General features: G+C 40.3%; 1 protein-coding gene across 6 annotated transcripts; it reads right to left on the bottom strand.

The window, feature by feature from the left end:
- Positions 1-272: 272 nt before the first annotated feature.
- Positions 273-18,078, bottom strand: akip1 (A-kinase interacting protein 1). Of its 6 annotated transcripts, none has more exons than XM_043705858.2 (6): positions 8,776-8,912; positions 8,301-8,436; positions 6,916-7,092; positions 4,301-4,381; positions 1,615-1,710; positions 278-994 (listed from the first exon to the last, which is right to left on the bottom strand). In XM_043705858.2, the coding sequence occupies exons 3-6, from the start codon at positions 7,078-7,080 to the stop codon at positions 851-853; spliced, it is 486 nt and encodes a 161-aa protein (XP_043561793.1). In that variant the 5' UTR covers positions 7,081-7,092; positions 8,301-8,436; positions 8,776-8,912; the 3' UTR covers positions 278-850. The 6 variants fall into 6 exon arrangements, with proteins under 6 accessions (XP_087852679.1, XP_043561795.1, XP_043561790.1 ...); XM_043705856.2 differs by having other exon boundaries at positions 8,738-8,875; XM_087996553.1 differs by lacking the exons at positions 8,301-8,436; positions 8,776-8,912 and adding an exon at positions 17,927-18,078 and having other exon boundaries at positions 273-994.
- Positions 18,079-18,314: the final 236 nt, after the last annotated feature.

The following is an 18,314-nucleotide window of genomic DNA, read 5'->3' as shown; positions in this document are numbered from 1 at the left end:
CTAGCAGCTGTTAACACACCCATCAACCAGTCTGAGAACTCGATTCAAACTAGCTGCAAGTCATCAAGCAGCCAAAGCACGTAACCTGTGCATGTTTCAAAATTCACATGAGAACCAACTTCCTGGATACGTGACCAAAAAGGAACTTCACAACGTGCTGTGAATTCTTCATTTAAACTTAAAATTATTGATTCCCTCCAAGATACCTCAACCTACTTCATAAGAAAATGGTCATCATAAATCAGAGACTAAATTATCTGTAAGCTGCAAAGTACAAACATCTTTATTTGCATCCAATCTGTGTTTCTGTGACTGAGTGGGTGGGGCTCATTCAATTCTAGGTAACTATGAGGATTTAAAATAATAATTTAAAATTCACAAAAGCATGCTGATATTTAATTGGAATACATACAAAGAGCAGGAAAATAAACATTTTACCATGCAAAACACTGATTGTGGCAGTAAGAAAACACATTCAATCCGTTTGTCACATTATGAAAGTGGTTATTAAAACAAATATTGGTCAAGTCTATTGAAAATTAATCACTTTTATAAAAGTACAAGAGCTGTATTAAAAATAAAAGTTGTCACATAAAACCATAATAAAATACATTATATAATTCAATTATGTTCCATTTTAAAACTGTATTACATTCAAATGAACTAAGCAACATTACACTTCAAAAAATGGTTGCTTCACTCAGTTCTCAAATGTTCAGAGAAAAAATATTTTAATTGTAAAAGATGACCATTGTGCAGATATTCAAAGTTCCAAATGTCCCTAAATGAAAATAAATGTAGGGCCACTGGGTTATTGTCATAAGCTGTCCAAATCTTTCTTGCCCATACTTCAGACATGAAAGGCAAGATTGATCGTCTGATTTGGACCCAAATGTATCACACGCGTCTGTTGTCTCTCTGAAATTTTGGATTTTGCTGTCACTGCGTAAGAACCTGGTGCAACTTGAATATGAACCTTATCAGTGTATCTAACCTAGTTGTTTAAAAAAAAGAGAAACTGTTAGGTCACAGCAAATCCTATTACCAGATTATTCTGTAATTTAAAAAAACTATTCAAGCATTTATTGGCTTTATTGTACATGTAATTCACTTTTGACAAATCAACTACTGTGTCAGGATCACTTGCAGCCATGATTTTCCTGAATGCAGTCGGCACAGGCGGTCTCAGGGCAAAACCAACATGCAGTGAGAATCTCAAAAAGGTGTAGGTCATTTTGTGCAGACTCCAGACTCTAATCAAAAGCAATGTTCCTTCTGCTCAAAAGGGCTGTGCATAAGCTGCAAATACTTTTTTTTTTAGCTCAAATCCTCCAACCCTGGCAACATCCTTGTAACTCTTTTCTGAACCCGTCCAAGTTTCATAATGTACAAACTACCAGACAATCGCTGGTAGCAAAGTCACAAAGGGACAGATTGACTTTGGACCTGAGCACTTTTTAAAATATTAGTTTTGTTTCTCCCCACACCTGTCAATCAGCATTACACCCTTTTACCAAAGATTGCAAAATGATTAACTATGAATTTCCTGACACTGCTCCCATCTTAAGTTCATCAGAAATTCTTGCCCATTCTACATCTAGATCTCTTACTCACAGGAACTTTGGTTATTGATGGCCCCATGTGGTATCGACGAATATGGTTTTCTTCCAATTTGTCTGTTTCATTTAGAGGTACATCCTTATAATAGTGCTACAAGATAAAAGCCACAGCACAATTATTACAATAAGTTAATTGTACTCAGACTTCACTTAAACCCTTATCAATTGAAATGGGTTGTCATTATAGTTTGGGTGAAACATTAAGTTGCAAAACATTAGCTATTGGGATTGTACACCATGTATTTTCTACCAGTAGTTCAATGTTATTTTATGCTGTTATACTCAAGACACCAGTTTCGGGTTATATAACTATTAAAGTTAGCACAGCTGTGCTTAACCAATGGTCATCACTGACCAGTCAAAGCTATATGACTTTTTAAAACAAATTCATCTCACATCTAGCAAAATGCTGGTTAAATGCCACCATTACTGAAGAACAGCTACATAGCAGCAAATCCTTTGTTCATAATCAAAGTGTTAGGTAATCATTTCAAAAGGGGATTTTACATCAGCCATTAATATAACACAAAACTGGCTGAGTTGGGCTTGTGCTACCTGTTAATATCAGACCTGACCAACTTGGCTAATATGAAATCAATTAGTTTTGTGCAAAATACATTGTATAACTGATCTACAAATTGCAAGACACCTTCTCATCAGTAAGGAAAAAAGGAATAAAGTAAAATTACACATCAGATTTTAGCATTAGCTTTTTAAAAGATATTCTTTCATATTGGATTGGTACCCAACTGATCTGGAAATGCTGATGAGCCACCTTCTCGAAGTGCTATAATCCATGTGGGATAGGTACAACCACAACAATATTAGGGATACTGTGACATTTACATAACATAATATAGCTAGGCCTATGACTTGGCCCTGGAGAATTTCTGCAGTGATACCCTGGTATGAGTTGACTGGCTTCAAAACAATCTTCCTCGTGTGTGTTATATGGCAATGACAGAAAGGTTAACCCAGCATCAGCTACATTAGTGACCCAAACAGTATAACCCAAAGGAATATCACTATTTGTTTGAAGCATCAAAATAAAAAAATCCAGCTGAATATCATTTAAATAATAGTGTGAAAAAGAAATTTTTTGACTTTCGATTATCTGAACTGTTAAGGACACAAGAGTTAGCTGAGTAACTCATGATGCAAAGGATCTTTCAATAGTAATTATTAATTTTAAATTTACATCAGGACCAAATCAGCACTTTACTTAGAGCACCTACCCAAAAGGCATACTTACAGAAACAGTGCAGGTCAACATTTAAATCATTGCTCAGGCCCAGACTATGACCATCACTAGCAATGAAAACATTTAAAATAAAAGTGGGACTGAGTAAATTAGGAGATTAAAAAGATTGGAAGGAGGAATGTGAGGCCACAGTAAGAGCTTAAAACAAGGATTAGAAACTTAAAATCAAGGTATTATGCTACAGGGAGGCAATGTAGGTCACAAAATGCAGAGGTGATAGGGAAAGAACTTTTTGCAAGACATGGACAGTATAGTTTTAGATTACCTCAGGTTTAAGAAGGGGAGAATGTGGGAGGATAGTCAGAAGTGTGTTAGAATAGTATAAACCAGCAGTAACAAAGACAAGAATGAGGGTTTGATCAGATGAGTCTAGGCTGGGTGAAATTGGGCAATGTTCATGATGTGGAAACAGTGCTTTTTATTATGGCATGTGAATATGTTTGGAAGCTCACCACAGGATCAAATCTGATAAAAAGCTTGTGAAGGGACCAGCTTAAACTCAGAATGGTGTCAGAAAAGGGTTTAAAAAGGATGGACAAGTCACTCTTGACATCATTTGTCCAGTAATTCCTGATTCTTCCTCAGTTTCTTGTTCCATATCCCACAGTCTCCAGTGCTATACATGAAACACACCCAAAGCATTGCACTGATCTTTCTTGGATCTCTGTGTAAACAATAATCTAGACCATGTTGTACTATATAAAATTCTCAATTTTTTGTATCCTGGATATATTCCTAATATTAATTTCAATTAACTTAACTGTGCTTTATTCTATAAACATTTATTTTCCATAACTTGTCCCCAATAAAACATGGGATAGCCATTACTTCAAACTACAACTTTTGTTTTTATTTTTAGCCTTCCATAATAAGCAGGTACAAGTCCTTTTTTTGTTTATTCTTTACAACTCCTGCCTTTGACACTAATTGTTAGTTGACCAAGAGAAACAAGTTTTGCCAACTGATAAACTATATTGATTGCCATTATAATCTTGTAACTTGATATTTCAGAAAAAATGTGAGTTGGTGTTAATTGTACAATAACTGACTATTCAATTGCATTCAAATGGTGGGCAGTATGTAGGGATTCACTCAAAAAGCATATTAAAATTGTGATGGTTGGGTTTGAGGTGCATGTTTGTAAAGTGTGCTAGTAAATAAATCTTACAAAAAATTTGTAAAAGATTAGGCACCAATACTCTATCACCACCTACCTTTCTGGAATAAAACATTTGCAACTACAACTTGTAGTGATATAATTAAACAGGTACAAGTTGATGAATAATAGTGACCCTCTCATTTGGAGATTATGCTCAGTTGGTCTCATCTGCAATACTGAATGTATTTTGCTAATGTCCTAAGAAATGTTTGTTAATTTGTGAAAAAGAATTGTACAGATTTGAATATCGACATTTCTTACCTTACACTGTCTGGTAGCATGAGCCAAACATTGTAGAACTGAAGCAAAAGCTTCATCAATGTCACTCCATTCTTGTTTAGCCTGAAAGAGATACAATAATAATCACAAACAAGTAAAATATGCAGAAGGTGAAAATCTGACAAATAAAAATGGAATGTGCTGCAAGAACTCAGCAGGTCTGGTGTGAGAGAGAGAGAGAATATTTCAATGACTCAAAAAACACTAACTGTTTCTCTATCCACAGATGCTGCAGTTTCTCCTGTACTGTGTTTCTATAAATTAGAATAATATTGGGTTTTTAAGGTGCCATAAGTCAATCTACCAAGATGCTGACACCACGGGTGGGATCCTGTCAGGACTACTGAGCAAAGCGATGGTCAATGTTTTTAAGGATGGCATTATAGCACTGTTAATAAGAGATGAAATAAGAACAATTGAGAGATGATCTCAGCTCAGATGATGTAGAGTCCATTTGGGTGGAGGTAAACAACAGCAAGGGAAAGGCAACATTCCTAGGCATAGTATGTAGACCCCCTCCCCACTCTCCCTGCCGCAAACAACAGCCAAACTATAGGAAAGGATATAAGACAACAAATTATAGAAGCATGACAAAATAATAGGGCAATAATAATGGGCGACTTTAATCTTCATGTTGATTAATCATATTGGAAAAGCTTTTCCATGACAACAAATTCATCAAGTGCATTAGGAATAGGTTTCCTACAGCAATACATCATGGAGTCAACCAGGGAGCAGGCTAACCTGGATCTGGTAATGGTTAATGAAATAGGTTAATAAATGACTTTCAAGTAAAAGATGTCCTAGGAAGTAAGACCATAAAACCATAAGAACTAGGAACAGGAGTAGGCTGTTCAGCCCCTCAAGCCTGCCCTGCCATTCAGCAGGATCATGGTTGATCCAACAAAACTCATTCATTTTTCTGTCCTTTCCCCATAACCCTTGATTGTCCTATTGATCAAGAATTTATCTATCCCAACCTTAAATATACACAAGGACTCTGCTGTCACAGCTCTGTGACAAGAAGTTCTAAAGACTCTCAAACCTCAGAAGAAATTCCTCATGATCCTATTGAATAGTGGAACAGGTGAGGGGCCAAATGACCCACTCCTTATAGTCTTATTGAAAGGCAGAATAGGCTTAAAGGGCTGAATAGCATTCTTCTGCTCCTTGTTTGTATGAACAGTTTTCCCAAATGTTCTAGAATCTATTTCCCATTTTTTGCCAGTCTCAACAATTACCTTTAACCTAACTCCTTATTTTAAGGTCAGCTCGCAACCCATTGTGGATGCGACAAAATACAGAGACCAACCATTTGTCTCTAATGGTTGAGCTATCGCAAGGAAGCAGAAATGTCCAAGTTTAAATGGGAGGTATTTAGAACAGAAGAAAGCAGGTAACTTGCATACTCAAGAGGGCTGAGAAGTTGTGAAATTCACAAAAGGAATTAGGGATTGAAGAGAAGAACATACCAACTTTTAATCGATAGATGATTGAAAGACAATAATGGATATGGAAATTTTGCAAGGGGCATATTTTGAACAGGAGAGCAGAGAGATTTAAAAAAGACAGCAACATTTTACACAAAGGGAGGTTCGTGTGTCGAATGAACTTTCGGGGGAAGTGGTGGATGCAGGCACAGTTACAACATTTAAAAGACATTTGGATGAGTACATAAACAGGAAAGATTTTAAGGGATATGGGCCAGCAGCAGACAGGTGGAACTAGTTTAGTTTGGGATTATGTTCAGTGAGGACTGGTTGGATCGAAGAGTCTGTTCCTGTGCTGTGTAACTATGACTATGACAAGGAATTGAGACTACTGTTTGCCCGAAATATCATCATTAACCATTTTGGACCAATTGACTCATTCCATGTTGTCATTTTACTGCTAACTTTTTGAAAAGTTATTTTTGATCATTTTAATTTTCTTCAGTTCCAGAGCTTCTCTATATATTGCTTTCTTGGTATGCAGCAATACGATGGAATCATAAAGGGCATTATTTATTTAAGTGATCTGTGGGATTCCTGGAGTTTTCTATTATATTAATCTAAATGTATACCAATTTCTACTAATACACTAGGTCTTTCGTGAACACAAATCATTAGTACTTTCAACTATCTCTAGGAAACAAAACAAATAAAATTAGCCACAACCTTAGTTCTCACTGAATGTGCTGTGGATCCACATATTCTATTCCATGTTATCACTTCATTCTTTGCTGTTGAAGGTTCTGTTATTCTACACACATTATCTCGTCCTTTCACCTTATTGTGCACTACTGAAGGACCTATATAAGGTGCTCTATTTTGTGCCTTGTGATCTCTTGATGTTGAAGATGCTGAAGTCCTGCAAACTATATTTTGTTTTAACTTTTCATCTCCTGCTGTTGAACAGAATGCTTCTGCAACTATTTTATTTTGGACTCTCATCTCATCTCTCGCTGTTGAAGATGGTACTTCACATATTTTCTCCTGTGTTATAACTTCAGCTTTCCCTATTGGAAACGATGCTTCATGTACTTCTTCATGTGTTAATATTTCACCACTTGGTACTGAAGACTTTGTTACGTGGCATGCTTCAGCTTGCACTTTTACCTCATCTTTCTGAACTGAAGACTCTACTGATTCGCTTTCTGCACCGCATGACGGATCATCTGGCGACCAATGTACTCTCCTATTCCGAGCACGCTTCAGGACTGCACGCCCAAGCTCTGATGAGCGCCTCAAAGCACTGTGAAGTTGGCAGCTGCTAGGTTCCATGGTAACGCAATCCTGGTGAAAGATGAAATTACCAGTCAACATTTTTTACCCAAAGTGCATTAAGTGTTACTTTTACGAAGTCTACTTTTGCAAATCATTCTGCACATCGTTTATAACATGCTAATCTTGTGTGTTTCATTATCATACTGTCTTGCATCAAGACTACCTGGATGCGATACCAAAACTGTATCAGTCTTCATTGTAACATTAGCTTCATGTATAGCCACAAGTTTTATTCTACCTGGATTACAGTATACATAAAAACTAAATGGCATACAAGTATAAAAAGGTACCCTTTATAGCTCCAACTGCCAGATCACCCAGTGAAAGGCTTGGAGTTATTTCCCAAAGTTTGAATTTATGCAATGTCAGCTGATTTAATACATGCAAACTATTTGCTATCCGTATGGTCTAGAAAGTGATTATTTGCCCAAGGTTTATGCTACTTAAGAGATTTTTAATTAGTATGGAAATCAAAAGTTTTGGGGGAAAAGACAGGAAGGAGGAATTGGGGGTTATCAAATCAGCCATGATCTCATTGAACAGTGGAGCAAACGTGATGAGCTGGATGGCCTACATGTACTACTTATGATCTTATCCAAAAAACCCCTGCTAGAAATGAGAGAGAGAGAGAGCATACGCACCTTGTGTGAAGACAAGACCCAATGCTGTTATATTAATGATTGTAAATTTAAGGATTAAATTACTTGATGTTCATTCTTGTAGCTTATTATCTGATTCTTTAAACATGTTAGTGTTGAAATCCCTGTTACGTTTTCCATCTGTTCACACTTCAAGATAGGGCACTTGCTCACTATTAGCCTGTTTTTCTGAATGCATTGTGACATAAAACAGCCCAATTTCTTCTATCTTCCAGAAATGTTTTTTTTAAAGAAAAGGTTCACAACCCAATTTGCTTTTCTGTTTGAATTTCTTTCACACTTTTGCCATTTTATTTCCTAAGTCAACAACACCACATGCCCCATGCTAGCATAGTAGTGTTTACCTCCATTTGCAAGCTTGGTTTTGAAACTTTTCCATTTATTCAACAAGAGTTTTCTATATCCATCTTATTTAGTTGCTAAAGTGGTTACAATAATGTCCTCCCTGTTTGGTTAACGAGAGTCAATTAAACGGTTAAGTTTTACTTGAGAAACAGTTGTGTCATTTGCATAACCCGTCATGATTTTTTTTGGGCAGCGATTATATATTTTTCTTACCTTGTTGCAAAACTATATAGTTAAGTCTAGATGCACAGCAGTGCTGGGATCTCCAGGTAAGGCGGGTGAAGTCTGCTTTCAAAATTGCGCGGTCTATAGCAGGCCTTTCACAACAAGTTTCAGTGTGGGTGCTCGCCTTAAACATTAAACAAATTTTAAATCCAACTTCAGGAACCGAAACTTTCTCCACGTACCTAACCTGAAAACTGTTGGCGCCAACGGCAGCGCAGCTATTATTAGAGCACAGTATAACTCCGGTCCGAACTACAACCTGTCCTCTCACCAACTGCACCATCTTACGCCAGATTTCCGCTCGAAGAAAACAAAATCCATACGTGTTTCATGAAGTAAGCTTCACTATTAAAGCCCACCCTCTGGGACTGTATTAATACCACATTAAACAGCTGAGTAACACTCCCACACTGTCACTTTCTTACCCGCCGTGGTTTTTAATAACATTATAGGGACTCTGTACCACAAGCTCTTCCTTTGGAATCAGCCATCGTTTGGTTCCTCCCCCAGGAAATACTCGAAAACACACGCAGACTTGGGGCAGGTCTAAGCGGCTTCCCAAATAGGAGCCATTCAAAATAACAATTCCCTCTTGCTCGCCAGCACTTGGTTCCATTCACAAGTGACTCATACAGTCTCAGGGGTCTGGGCTGCAGGTCTGAACTGCACCGATGTTCCGTGACAAGAAGACCCTCCACTTCCTCCTCACGTCAATCAAAAGGACTTGTCCGAAACGGCAGTAGAAGTCAGTCAGCGAGCTGCAGAAATGTCTGGTTGCAGCTGTCAGGGGACATGCCTTATCACCATTTTCCAAGAAAAGTACTTAGGACTACCAACTCTCTAGGATTATCCTAGAGTCAATAATGTCTCACGAAATCATAGTTATTTAAAAAAAAACGCCTTTTTTTATTTTCGTTGGACACTTGCTTATTATAAATATTGTAATTAGATTTGAGCAAAACGTTTTCACTTGACAGTTAAGATTCGTCTCATCGGGTAAGGTAGGGCCTGTGGGTTGAATGTGTCCAGTGGCCAATGTTGTGCAAACGTCAGGGCAATAGGATGCAACAGGTCCTGAGATGGAATCCTCAAGAGTGTGTCCAACTGCACAGGGAAGAAAACTATGTGAAACAATTAATTTGTACGAGTTCCAGTGAAGGGTTAAACCTGAAATGTTAACCTCTTTAAGATGTAGATTATCTGCTGAGGAGAGGACCTGATCAGGTGTACCCTAGAACTCTGTGGGAAGCTAGGGAAGTGATTGCTGGGCCTCTTGCTGAGATATTTGTATCATCGATAGTCACAGGTGAGGTGCCAGAAGACTGGAAGTTGGCTAACATGGTGCTACTATTTAAGATAGGTGGTAAGGAAAAGCCAAGGAACTATAGACCAGTGAGCCTGATGTCGGTGGTGGGCAAGTTGTTGGAGGGAATCCTGAGGGACAGGATTTACATGTATTTGGAAAGGCAAGGACTGATTAGGGATAGTCAACATGGCTTTGTGCGTGGGAACTCATGTCTCACAAACTTGACTGAGTTTCTTGAAGAAGTAACAAAGAGGATTGATGAGGGTAGAGCAGTAGATGTGATCTATATGGAATTCAGTAAGGCATTCGACAAGGTTCCCCATGGGAGACTGGTTAGCAAGGTCAGATCTCACGGAATACAGGGAGAACTAACCATTTGGATACAGAACTGGCTCAAAGGTAGAAGACAGAGGGTGGTGGAGGGTTGTTTTCAGACTGGAGGCCTGTGACCAGTGGAGTGCCACAAGGATTGGTGCTGGGTCCTCTACGTTTTGTCATTTATATAAATGATTTGGATGTGAGCAGAAGAGGTGTAGTACAGGAGTTGGGAGGTCATGTTGCAGCTGTACAGGACATTGGTTAGGCCACTGTTGGAATATTGCGTGCAATTCTGGTCTCCTTCCTATCAGAAAGATGTTGTGAAACTTGAAAGGGTTCAGAAAAGATTTACAAGGATGTTGCCAGGGTTGGAGGATTTGAGCTATAGGGAGAGGCTGAACAGTCTGGGGCTGTTTTCCCTGGAGTGTCGAAGGCTGAGGGGTGACCTTATAGAGGTTTACAAAATTATGAGGGGCGTGGATAGGGTAAATAGGCAAAGTGCAGCAGGTCAGGCAGCATCCAGGGAACAGGAGAATCGACGTTTCGGGCATAAGAAGGGCTTATGCCCAAAATGTCGATTCTCCTGTTCCCTGGATGCTGCCTGACCTGCTGCGCTTTTCCAGCAAAAAATTTTCAGCTCTGATCTTCAGCATCTGCAGACCTCACTTTCTCCTAAATAGGCAAAGTCTTTTCCCTGGGGTGGGGGAATCTAGAACTAAAGGGCATAGGTTTAGGGTGAGAGGGGAAAGATATAAAAGTGACCTAAGGGGCAACTTTTTCACGCTGAGGGTGGTAACTGTGTGGAATGAGCTGCCAGAGGAAGTGGTGGAGGCTGGTACAACTGCAACATTTAAGAGGCATTTGGATTAGTATATAGTAGGAAGGGTTTGGAGGGATATGGCCTAGGTGCTGGCAGGTGGGACTAGATTGGGTGGGGATACCTGGTCGGCATGGACGGGTTGGACCAAAGAGTCTGTTTCCATGCTGTATATCTCTATGACTCTATAAGTAACAAAGAGGATTGGTGAAGGCAGAGCAATAGATGGGATCGAGATGGACATCAGTAAGATGTTCGACAAGGGTCCTCATGGGAGACTGGTTAGCAAGGTTAGATTTCATGGAATACAGGGAGAACTAGCCATTTGGTACAAAACTGGTTCAAAGGTAGAAGACGCAGGGTGGTGGTGGAGGGTTGTTTTTCAGACTGGAGGCCTGTGACCAATGGAGTGCCACAAGGATTGGTGCTAGGTCCACTGCTTTTCGTCATTTATATAAATGATTTGGATGTGAACATAGGAGCTATAGTTAGTAAGTTTGCAGATGACACCAAAATTGGAGGTACAGTGGACAGTAAAGAAGGTTACCTCGGATTACAACAGGATCTTGATCAGATGGGCCAATGGGCTGAGAAGCGGCAGATGGAGTTAATTCAGATAAATGCGAGGTGCTGCATTTTGGGAAAGCACATCTTAGCAGGATTTATACACTTAATAATCAAGTTCTGGGGAGTGTTGCTGAACAAAGAGACCTTGGAGAGCAAGATCATGGTTCCTTGGAAGATAAGATAGTGAAGAAGGCGTTTGGTATGCTTTCCATTATTGGTCAGAGCCTTGAGTACAGGAGTTGGGAGGTTATGTTATGGCTGTACAGGACATTGGTTGGGCTACGTTTGGAATATTGCATGCAGTTCTGGTCTCCTTCCTATCGGAAAGATGTTGTGAAACTTGAAAGGGTTCTTAAAAGATTTACAAGGATTGCCTGGGTTGGAGATTTTGAGGTACTGGGAGAGGCTGAATAGGCTGGGGCTGTTTTCCCTGGATCATCAGAGGCTGAGGGGTGACCTTATAGAGGTTTATAAAATCATGAGGGGCATGATCGAAAAATAGACAAAGTCTTCACTGGGGTAGGGGAGTCCAGGAATAGAGGGCATAGGTTTAGGGTGAGAGGGGAAAGATTTAAAATGGACCTAAATCGCAACATTTTCTTGCAGAGGGTGATGCCTTTATGGAATGAGCTGCCAGAGGAAGTGGTGGAGGCTGGTACAATTACAGCATTTCAAAGGCACCTGGATGGGTATATGAATAGGAAGGTTTTAGAGAGATATGGGCCAAGTGTTGGCAAATGGGACGAGATTAGGTTAGGATATCTGGTCAGCATGGAAGAGTTAGACCGAAGGGTTTGTTTCTGTACTGTACATTTCTGTGACTCTATGACTCTTGTTACAGATGTTTCTAAATAATTTTAATTTTATGGATCCAGAAACAAGCAACCTTAAAAGAAAACATCTTCAAAATTTAATTTGAATTCACTATCTGAAACATAACGACTGCAATCACTTAAATGTCAAGAATAATTAAACTTAGGACTGTCACTAGAATTGAATTTCAATAACATTTTAAAGCCGTTCAAAAGTTTGATCAAATATGAAATATGAAAAAATTATGACTCTACAGTAGTTGAGAAAAATAAAAATGAGATACTTGGACAAGTATGTGTTGGGCATCATGCATATGCATTTAGTCCAACAAGATAGTTTCATGTCTGGGCTAGAATGATTTTAGGGACTCTCAGAACTCACAAATACTGTTTAATGCCCAATCTCTTTCAAGGCCTCCACCCCTTATGCCTATTGCTGCCTATACGCTGACTCTAGTTTTTTAGTCTTTCAAATTTAACTTTTCATTCACATCCTTACTTTTTCTCACCCACATGTTTCCAGTTATGGCCTTTCCTAAATCCAATTCTGACTTTCTGTATGTTTGGTGCAATCAATGTAATCAGACAATTAGGCTGACCACTTAAAGACAGTGGAGGGGTTAGAGAGATGGTGGTAAGCTAGGAGAGGTGTTGTCAGTGGAAATTGATACTGTGCTTTTACCAAGGAGCAGCAGATGGGTGAGAAATAATAGAGGTCAAAGATAGATCTTTTAGGGAGACCAGAGGTAGTGGCACAGGAGCAGGAAGAAAGACCAGTCCAGGTATTTCAGGGGTAAGAGATGTAAAACAGAGAGAAACAGTACCCAAAAATAGATTCTATTAACAACATCAGCTGATACAGGAGCCATGAGTGGAAGGAGGTTGCTAAGCAGTTTAGTGGAAATAGGATCACACAAGGTTGATGATTTTCTAAAACTTCTGGAACAGTTGGACCACTTAGACAGTTGTAGAATGTTTATAGCATTGAAAAAGACGACTTGGTTCATCGTGTCTGCGTTAGCTGAAGGATGTTGTGAAACTTGAAATGGCTCAAAAAAAATTTTACAAGGATGTTGCCAGCATTGGAGGATTTAAGCTACAGGGAGAGGCTGAATAGGCTGGGGCTGTTTTCCCTGGAGAGTCAGAGGCTAAGGGGGAGCCTTATACAGGTTTATAAAATCATGAGGGGCATGGATAGGGTAAATAGGCAAGGTCTTTTCCCAGAATTGGGGAGTCCAAAACTCAAGGGCATAGCTTTAAGGTGAGAGGGGAAAGATTTAATAGGGACCTAAAGGGCAACCTTTTCATGCAGAGGGTGGTACGTGTATGGAATGAGCTGTTAGAGGAAGTGGTGGAGGCTGGTACAATTACAGCATTCAAAAGGCATCTGAATGGGTGTATGAATAGGAAAGGTGTGGAGGTTTATGAGCTGCCAAATTGGACTAGATTAATTTAGAATATCTGGTTGGCATGGCAAAGTTGGACCGAAGGGTCTGTTTCCGTGCTGTACGTCTCTATGACTGTAATAAGAACCACTTGATAACTCTGTCAATGACTCCTTCCATCACTTTGTTTATCACTGCAGAGTGGTACAGCAGTAATTGACCAGGTTCTTTATCCTCAAAGGTGTTCGGAAGGCAAGAGAGAGAGATGGGGAAAACTGTCCAAATTCCAGGAAAGCATCCAGACATACCCCTGCTGCAGAGGATGGAGGTTGATGTCACTGAGGACCTTCAGGAGGTGAAGAGCCAGCAAGCCACGCTTTTTGCCTCGGAGACCTCCAAGATAATCTTCTGGTCCAGGGTCTGCACCGTGGAGCAGGATGAGCTGTGCTCCTAGAAGGTGCACAAGGAGAGCTCTGTGCTCAGCAGCCTGAAGGATGAAGACAGCTTGGTAACATCATCTCAGCCTGACATCAGCAAATCCTTTTTGCCAGACTGTATGACACGAGGCACACTGATAGCATGGCCTCCCAGTCCTCTATCATTGAGGTCTTAAAGGACAGCACATAGGAGAGGCTGGACCAGCCGCTATCTCTAGATGAGCTGACCAGTGCCCTTGAGTCCTTTTGAAAAGAATAAAATTTCCAGTAGCAACGGTTCATCAGCTGGGTTTTATTTAGTTCTTTGGGATTTGATTGGCAGGTACCTACTGGAAGTGTATAACAGTACGCTTCTGAAGGTAGCATGTGGGTATCATCACCCTCATCTACAAGTGGAAAGGGGAGAAGGAGGAAATTACAAATTGTAGAACAATGTCACTGCTGGTTGCAGATTACAAAATCCTATTGAAAGTTATCGCCAACTGGGTCAGATCTACTCTTCAAAAATGGGCATTGGGGAGGGGATCCACAATTAAATTCAACTATTCTACACCAACATCATTAATAGTCTCAAATCAATGGGTGGGAATCAAAAAGCTTCCCAATCAGATCTGGAGTTAGGCAGGGCTGCCCTCTCTTGTGGCCATGTTTGTGTGTTGTGTAGAGCCTTTTGATAAGTCCATCAGGAAGGATGTGACCCTGCGAGAGGTGACTATTCCAGCCAGTGGAGACTGCAGGTCAAAGCCTCCGTGTACACAGATGACTTTGCCGTTTTCTGCTCTGATCCGCTGACAATGTACAATCTCGTGAGCATCCGTAATCAGTTCAAAATGGCCAAGGTAAATCGAGGCAAGAGCAAAGCCATGTTCTTTGGGAACTGGGCTGACTGATCCTTTATCCCCTTCACCGTCAGGACAGATTACCTGAAGGTGCTGGAAATATGGATCAGAGGGCCTGGGGCATGCGTCAAAACTTGGGAGGAGTGAATCTCCAAGGTGAGACAAAAACTTGGCTTTTGGGAGCACTGATCCCTTTCCAAAACTAGTATTCAGATGAGACGTACTCCTTCTGTTATTGTACATGGCCCAGGTCTGGTCCATTCCCAGAATTTGCGTCATTGCAGTCACTTGAGCCATCTTTCACTTCATCTGGGGTCTAAGATGGATCGTGTCCGCAGGGACATCACGTACAAGGCTCTGGATAAGAGGGGGAAGAACATACCTCATTCTGTCACCCTCATTCTGATGGCCACTTTTGTATGTAGCCATATCGAGCCAACACTAAAGTGTCACTACGTACTGAGGTTCTACCTGTCCCTTGTGTTACAAAGGATGGGACTGGCCTTAGTGCTCCCGAACACTCCAAGTAGTTGGAGAAATTTGCAAAGAAAAACACCTTTGACCACAAGTGGTCAGCAAGTAGCACCCCTCATTGAGGGGTGTGTGGCTTGTTCTGAAACATAAATCTTCAGTACTATTGCTTGGATATTGTCAGGGCCCACAGCCTTTGCAGTTAATGTTTCCCATAAACTGTGTAATCAAGAAGCTGCTAAGAGGGTCCAGACACTGATCAGCTCGCAGACACATTGACTTTCGATTCTGAAAGCTACTGTCACATACAGACCTCGGCAGTCTGCATAATGGCAGGAAAAAAAATAGTGAGGACATAGTTTGAAGTGTTCAGTGCCTTTAGCCGTTTCTTGTTATCACATGAAGTGAAAGAAACAAAAGTATCCATTGTCCCAGAAGTCCATAGGCTGCTGTTTCACCAGAGAGAGATGACTGCTGGTGGGTTTAACCTAGGGTCACTATGCCTAAATCAAATGTGATGTTGGTAATCTTAGGAGGGGGCTGAAATTGATCATCCACTTGGTATTTATTGCTGAAGATGGATGTAAATCTTTAAGCTTTTGCATTAACATCTTGGCTCCCCCATCATTGAGGATGGTATTTTTGGGGATTCTCTTCCTCTTGTTAGTTGTTTAATTGTGCACTACTATTCGCAGTTGGATATGGCAGGACCACAGAGTTAAGCCTGGTCTGTTAGTTGTGTGATTGCTTAGCTCTGTGCAGCTCATGCTGTATCTGCTGTTTCTCATACAATTAGTCCTGTATTGTAGCCTCACCATTTGACACTAGATTAGAGTGGTGCTGGAAAAGCACAGCTGGTCAGGCAGCATCCAAGAGCAGGAAAATCAACGTTTCGGGCAAAAGCCCTTCATCACCACTCTAATCTAGACTCTGATTTCCAGCATCTGCAGTCCTCACCACTTGACACTTCATTTTTGGGAATGCCTAGGGCTACACCTAGAATGCTCTCCTGCATCCTTCATTGAACCAGGGTTTATCACTTGGTTTGATCATAATGGTAGAATGAGGGTTAGGTTACCGACTGAAGGTCAAATACAGTTCTACTGCTGCTGATGGCCCACAGCACTCATAGATAATGGAAATATATTACTGTGTGTGTAAAACCGTCCCTTTTTCCCTTAGCTCAATGCACATGGCCTTACTTAATAACCTTCTTGAATATCATCCTTCCTCACAGCTGGCATTGTTTCTTTGAACAAAATTGCCACACATGTTTTGTTTATTTCTAACCAATGTCTCCTTTGCCTTAAAGCATCTACTCATCTTTAACCTATTTACTAATATGCACATCAGATTCAGCCAGAATTACAGATGTCATCACAGGGTGCACGAACTTAATACTGGAGAAAAGAACAAGAGATGTCTTTGACATTAATTTGTCTGCAAGGGACACCAGCCTGAGTGAGTCTAAGGTCAATAGAGGTCAACTAAATAACCATTGGTGGCTGAAATTCTATCTCTTATATATGAAGAATGTCATGTTGATGGGAGGCAATGATCATAGTTCCAGATCATAACCACAGGAGTTCTTTAAGGAAGTAATTCAGCCTAAGCATCTTTACTTGTTTTATCAATGACCTTTCTGCTGTCATAAGGTCAGGAATGTGGCTGTTCACTGATGATTTCATGTTAGCCCCAATCACAAATCCACTGGTACTGCAGCAGCCTTTGTCAGCCCATAGAAAGACTTTGACTTTATTCGTCCTCGGGCTGGTAGATGCCAGGTAATACATCTGGTAAGTGTCAGCTAACAATGATCTTCAAAAAACAAATAGGCCACAATAAAATAGGCCGCGCGTACACTTTTACACTTAAGTCACAGTCCAACAGCCACAATCCACTCTATTCTGAGGACTGCATTAATTGGAACTTCAGTAGGATCGGCTCTATATATAAAATAAAGAACTGTGGATGCTGGAAGTCTGAAGACCCAAAATGATAACTGCTTTCTCTTCACAGATGCTGCTAGAACTGCTGAGTTTCTCCAGCAATGTCTGTTTTGGTTTCTGCCATATCAATGTTACCGCTACAACACCAGGACAGGTTACTTACTATTCTGTCTAACATCCACAAGGTTTAAGACAGGAGTGGAATGGAATACTCAGTACTTACCTGGACTTGGCATTACAGCACTCAAGAAGCCAGGCACGATTCAGGACAAATCATTTTTCTTTATATGATCTTCAGCCACGAGACCATTATACACCTCCTCAGTCACCAGGGTTTACTTTAAAAATTTGACAATTTTATGTGATGCAACTTTCTCCCAGTGCAACTACTTCAATCAAAAGGGTACCATCAATAATATTATGTTTATGTTCCCCTCCCGCCTACACATAGGGTGCAGATTCTTCATTGTACCTGGGAGGAGAGTTTAGAATTCCCCACCTCACACTCTTCCCCTAACACTACACTACAGAACGTGGCTCCTAAAACACATTGTTACATGAAATACACGAATATGAGCAAGTCAATGATAATTCAATAAATGAAAATAACACTGATCTGTATTCAAATATTCCAAGTTATAATTACAATTGAACAAAATATCAAACAACAATTGGACATTGCTACACAGGATTCAGAGAAGATTTTCCATTACCTGCTCCACAGAAAACGGGGATAATCAGCAACTTGTTTTGCGCGGCGTTATGTTCGCATCGAAACTATTGTAAATTAGATTTGGACACCTCACAGTGGTACAGTGAACATGAAGCCATATACAAACGGAGAAACATTCGATTGAGAAAATGACGGGGACGATTTGAACGATTATGAGAAAATCTGAAGATAGCAGATGATGCTATGGCAATGCTGTTTCTGTGGGACTCGAGGTTTGGGTTCTGATTAATGGGGTGAACTATTTTGAGTCAGTTTTGTGGCATGTGCGGATTTATCGCAGAGTCCAAGTTCTTCAACTGCTTAGTCTGACCACGGTGTGGCGCCCTCACCACACCTCCAGGAGGGACTATGTCTGGGGATTGTACCTG

The sequence above is a fragment of the Chiloscyllium plagiosum genome, unplaced genomic scaffold, assembly GCF_037043375.1.
Source record: "Chiloscyllium plagiosum isolate Xiang-an unplaced genomic scaffold, Cpla_swu_hap1 HiC_scaffold_18, whole genome shotgun sequence".
NCBI lineage: Eukaryota > Metazoa > Chordata > Chondrichthyes > Orectolobiformes > Hemiscylliidae > Chiloscyllium > Chiloscyllium plagiosum.
The sequence above is the reverse complement of the archived record's forward strand: the minus strand, read 5'-3'. Positions and strand labels throughout refer to the sequence as shown.

Coding starts and splice junctions, on each gene's coding strand:
- akip1 (XM_043705855.2), bottom strand. CDS start 8,928: ATGGAACCAAGTGCTGGCGAGCAAGAGGGAATTGTTATTTTGAATGGC. Junction 1,711..4,300: donor ATGCTACCAGACAGTGTAAG/GTAAGAAATGTC, acceptor TTTATCTTGTAG/CACTATTATAAGGATGTACC. Junction 995..1,614: donor CATCAATAACCAAAGTTCCT/GTGAGTAAGAGA, acceptor TTAAACAACTAG/GTTAGATACACTGATAAGGT.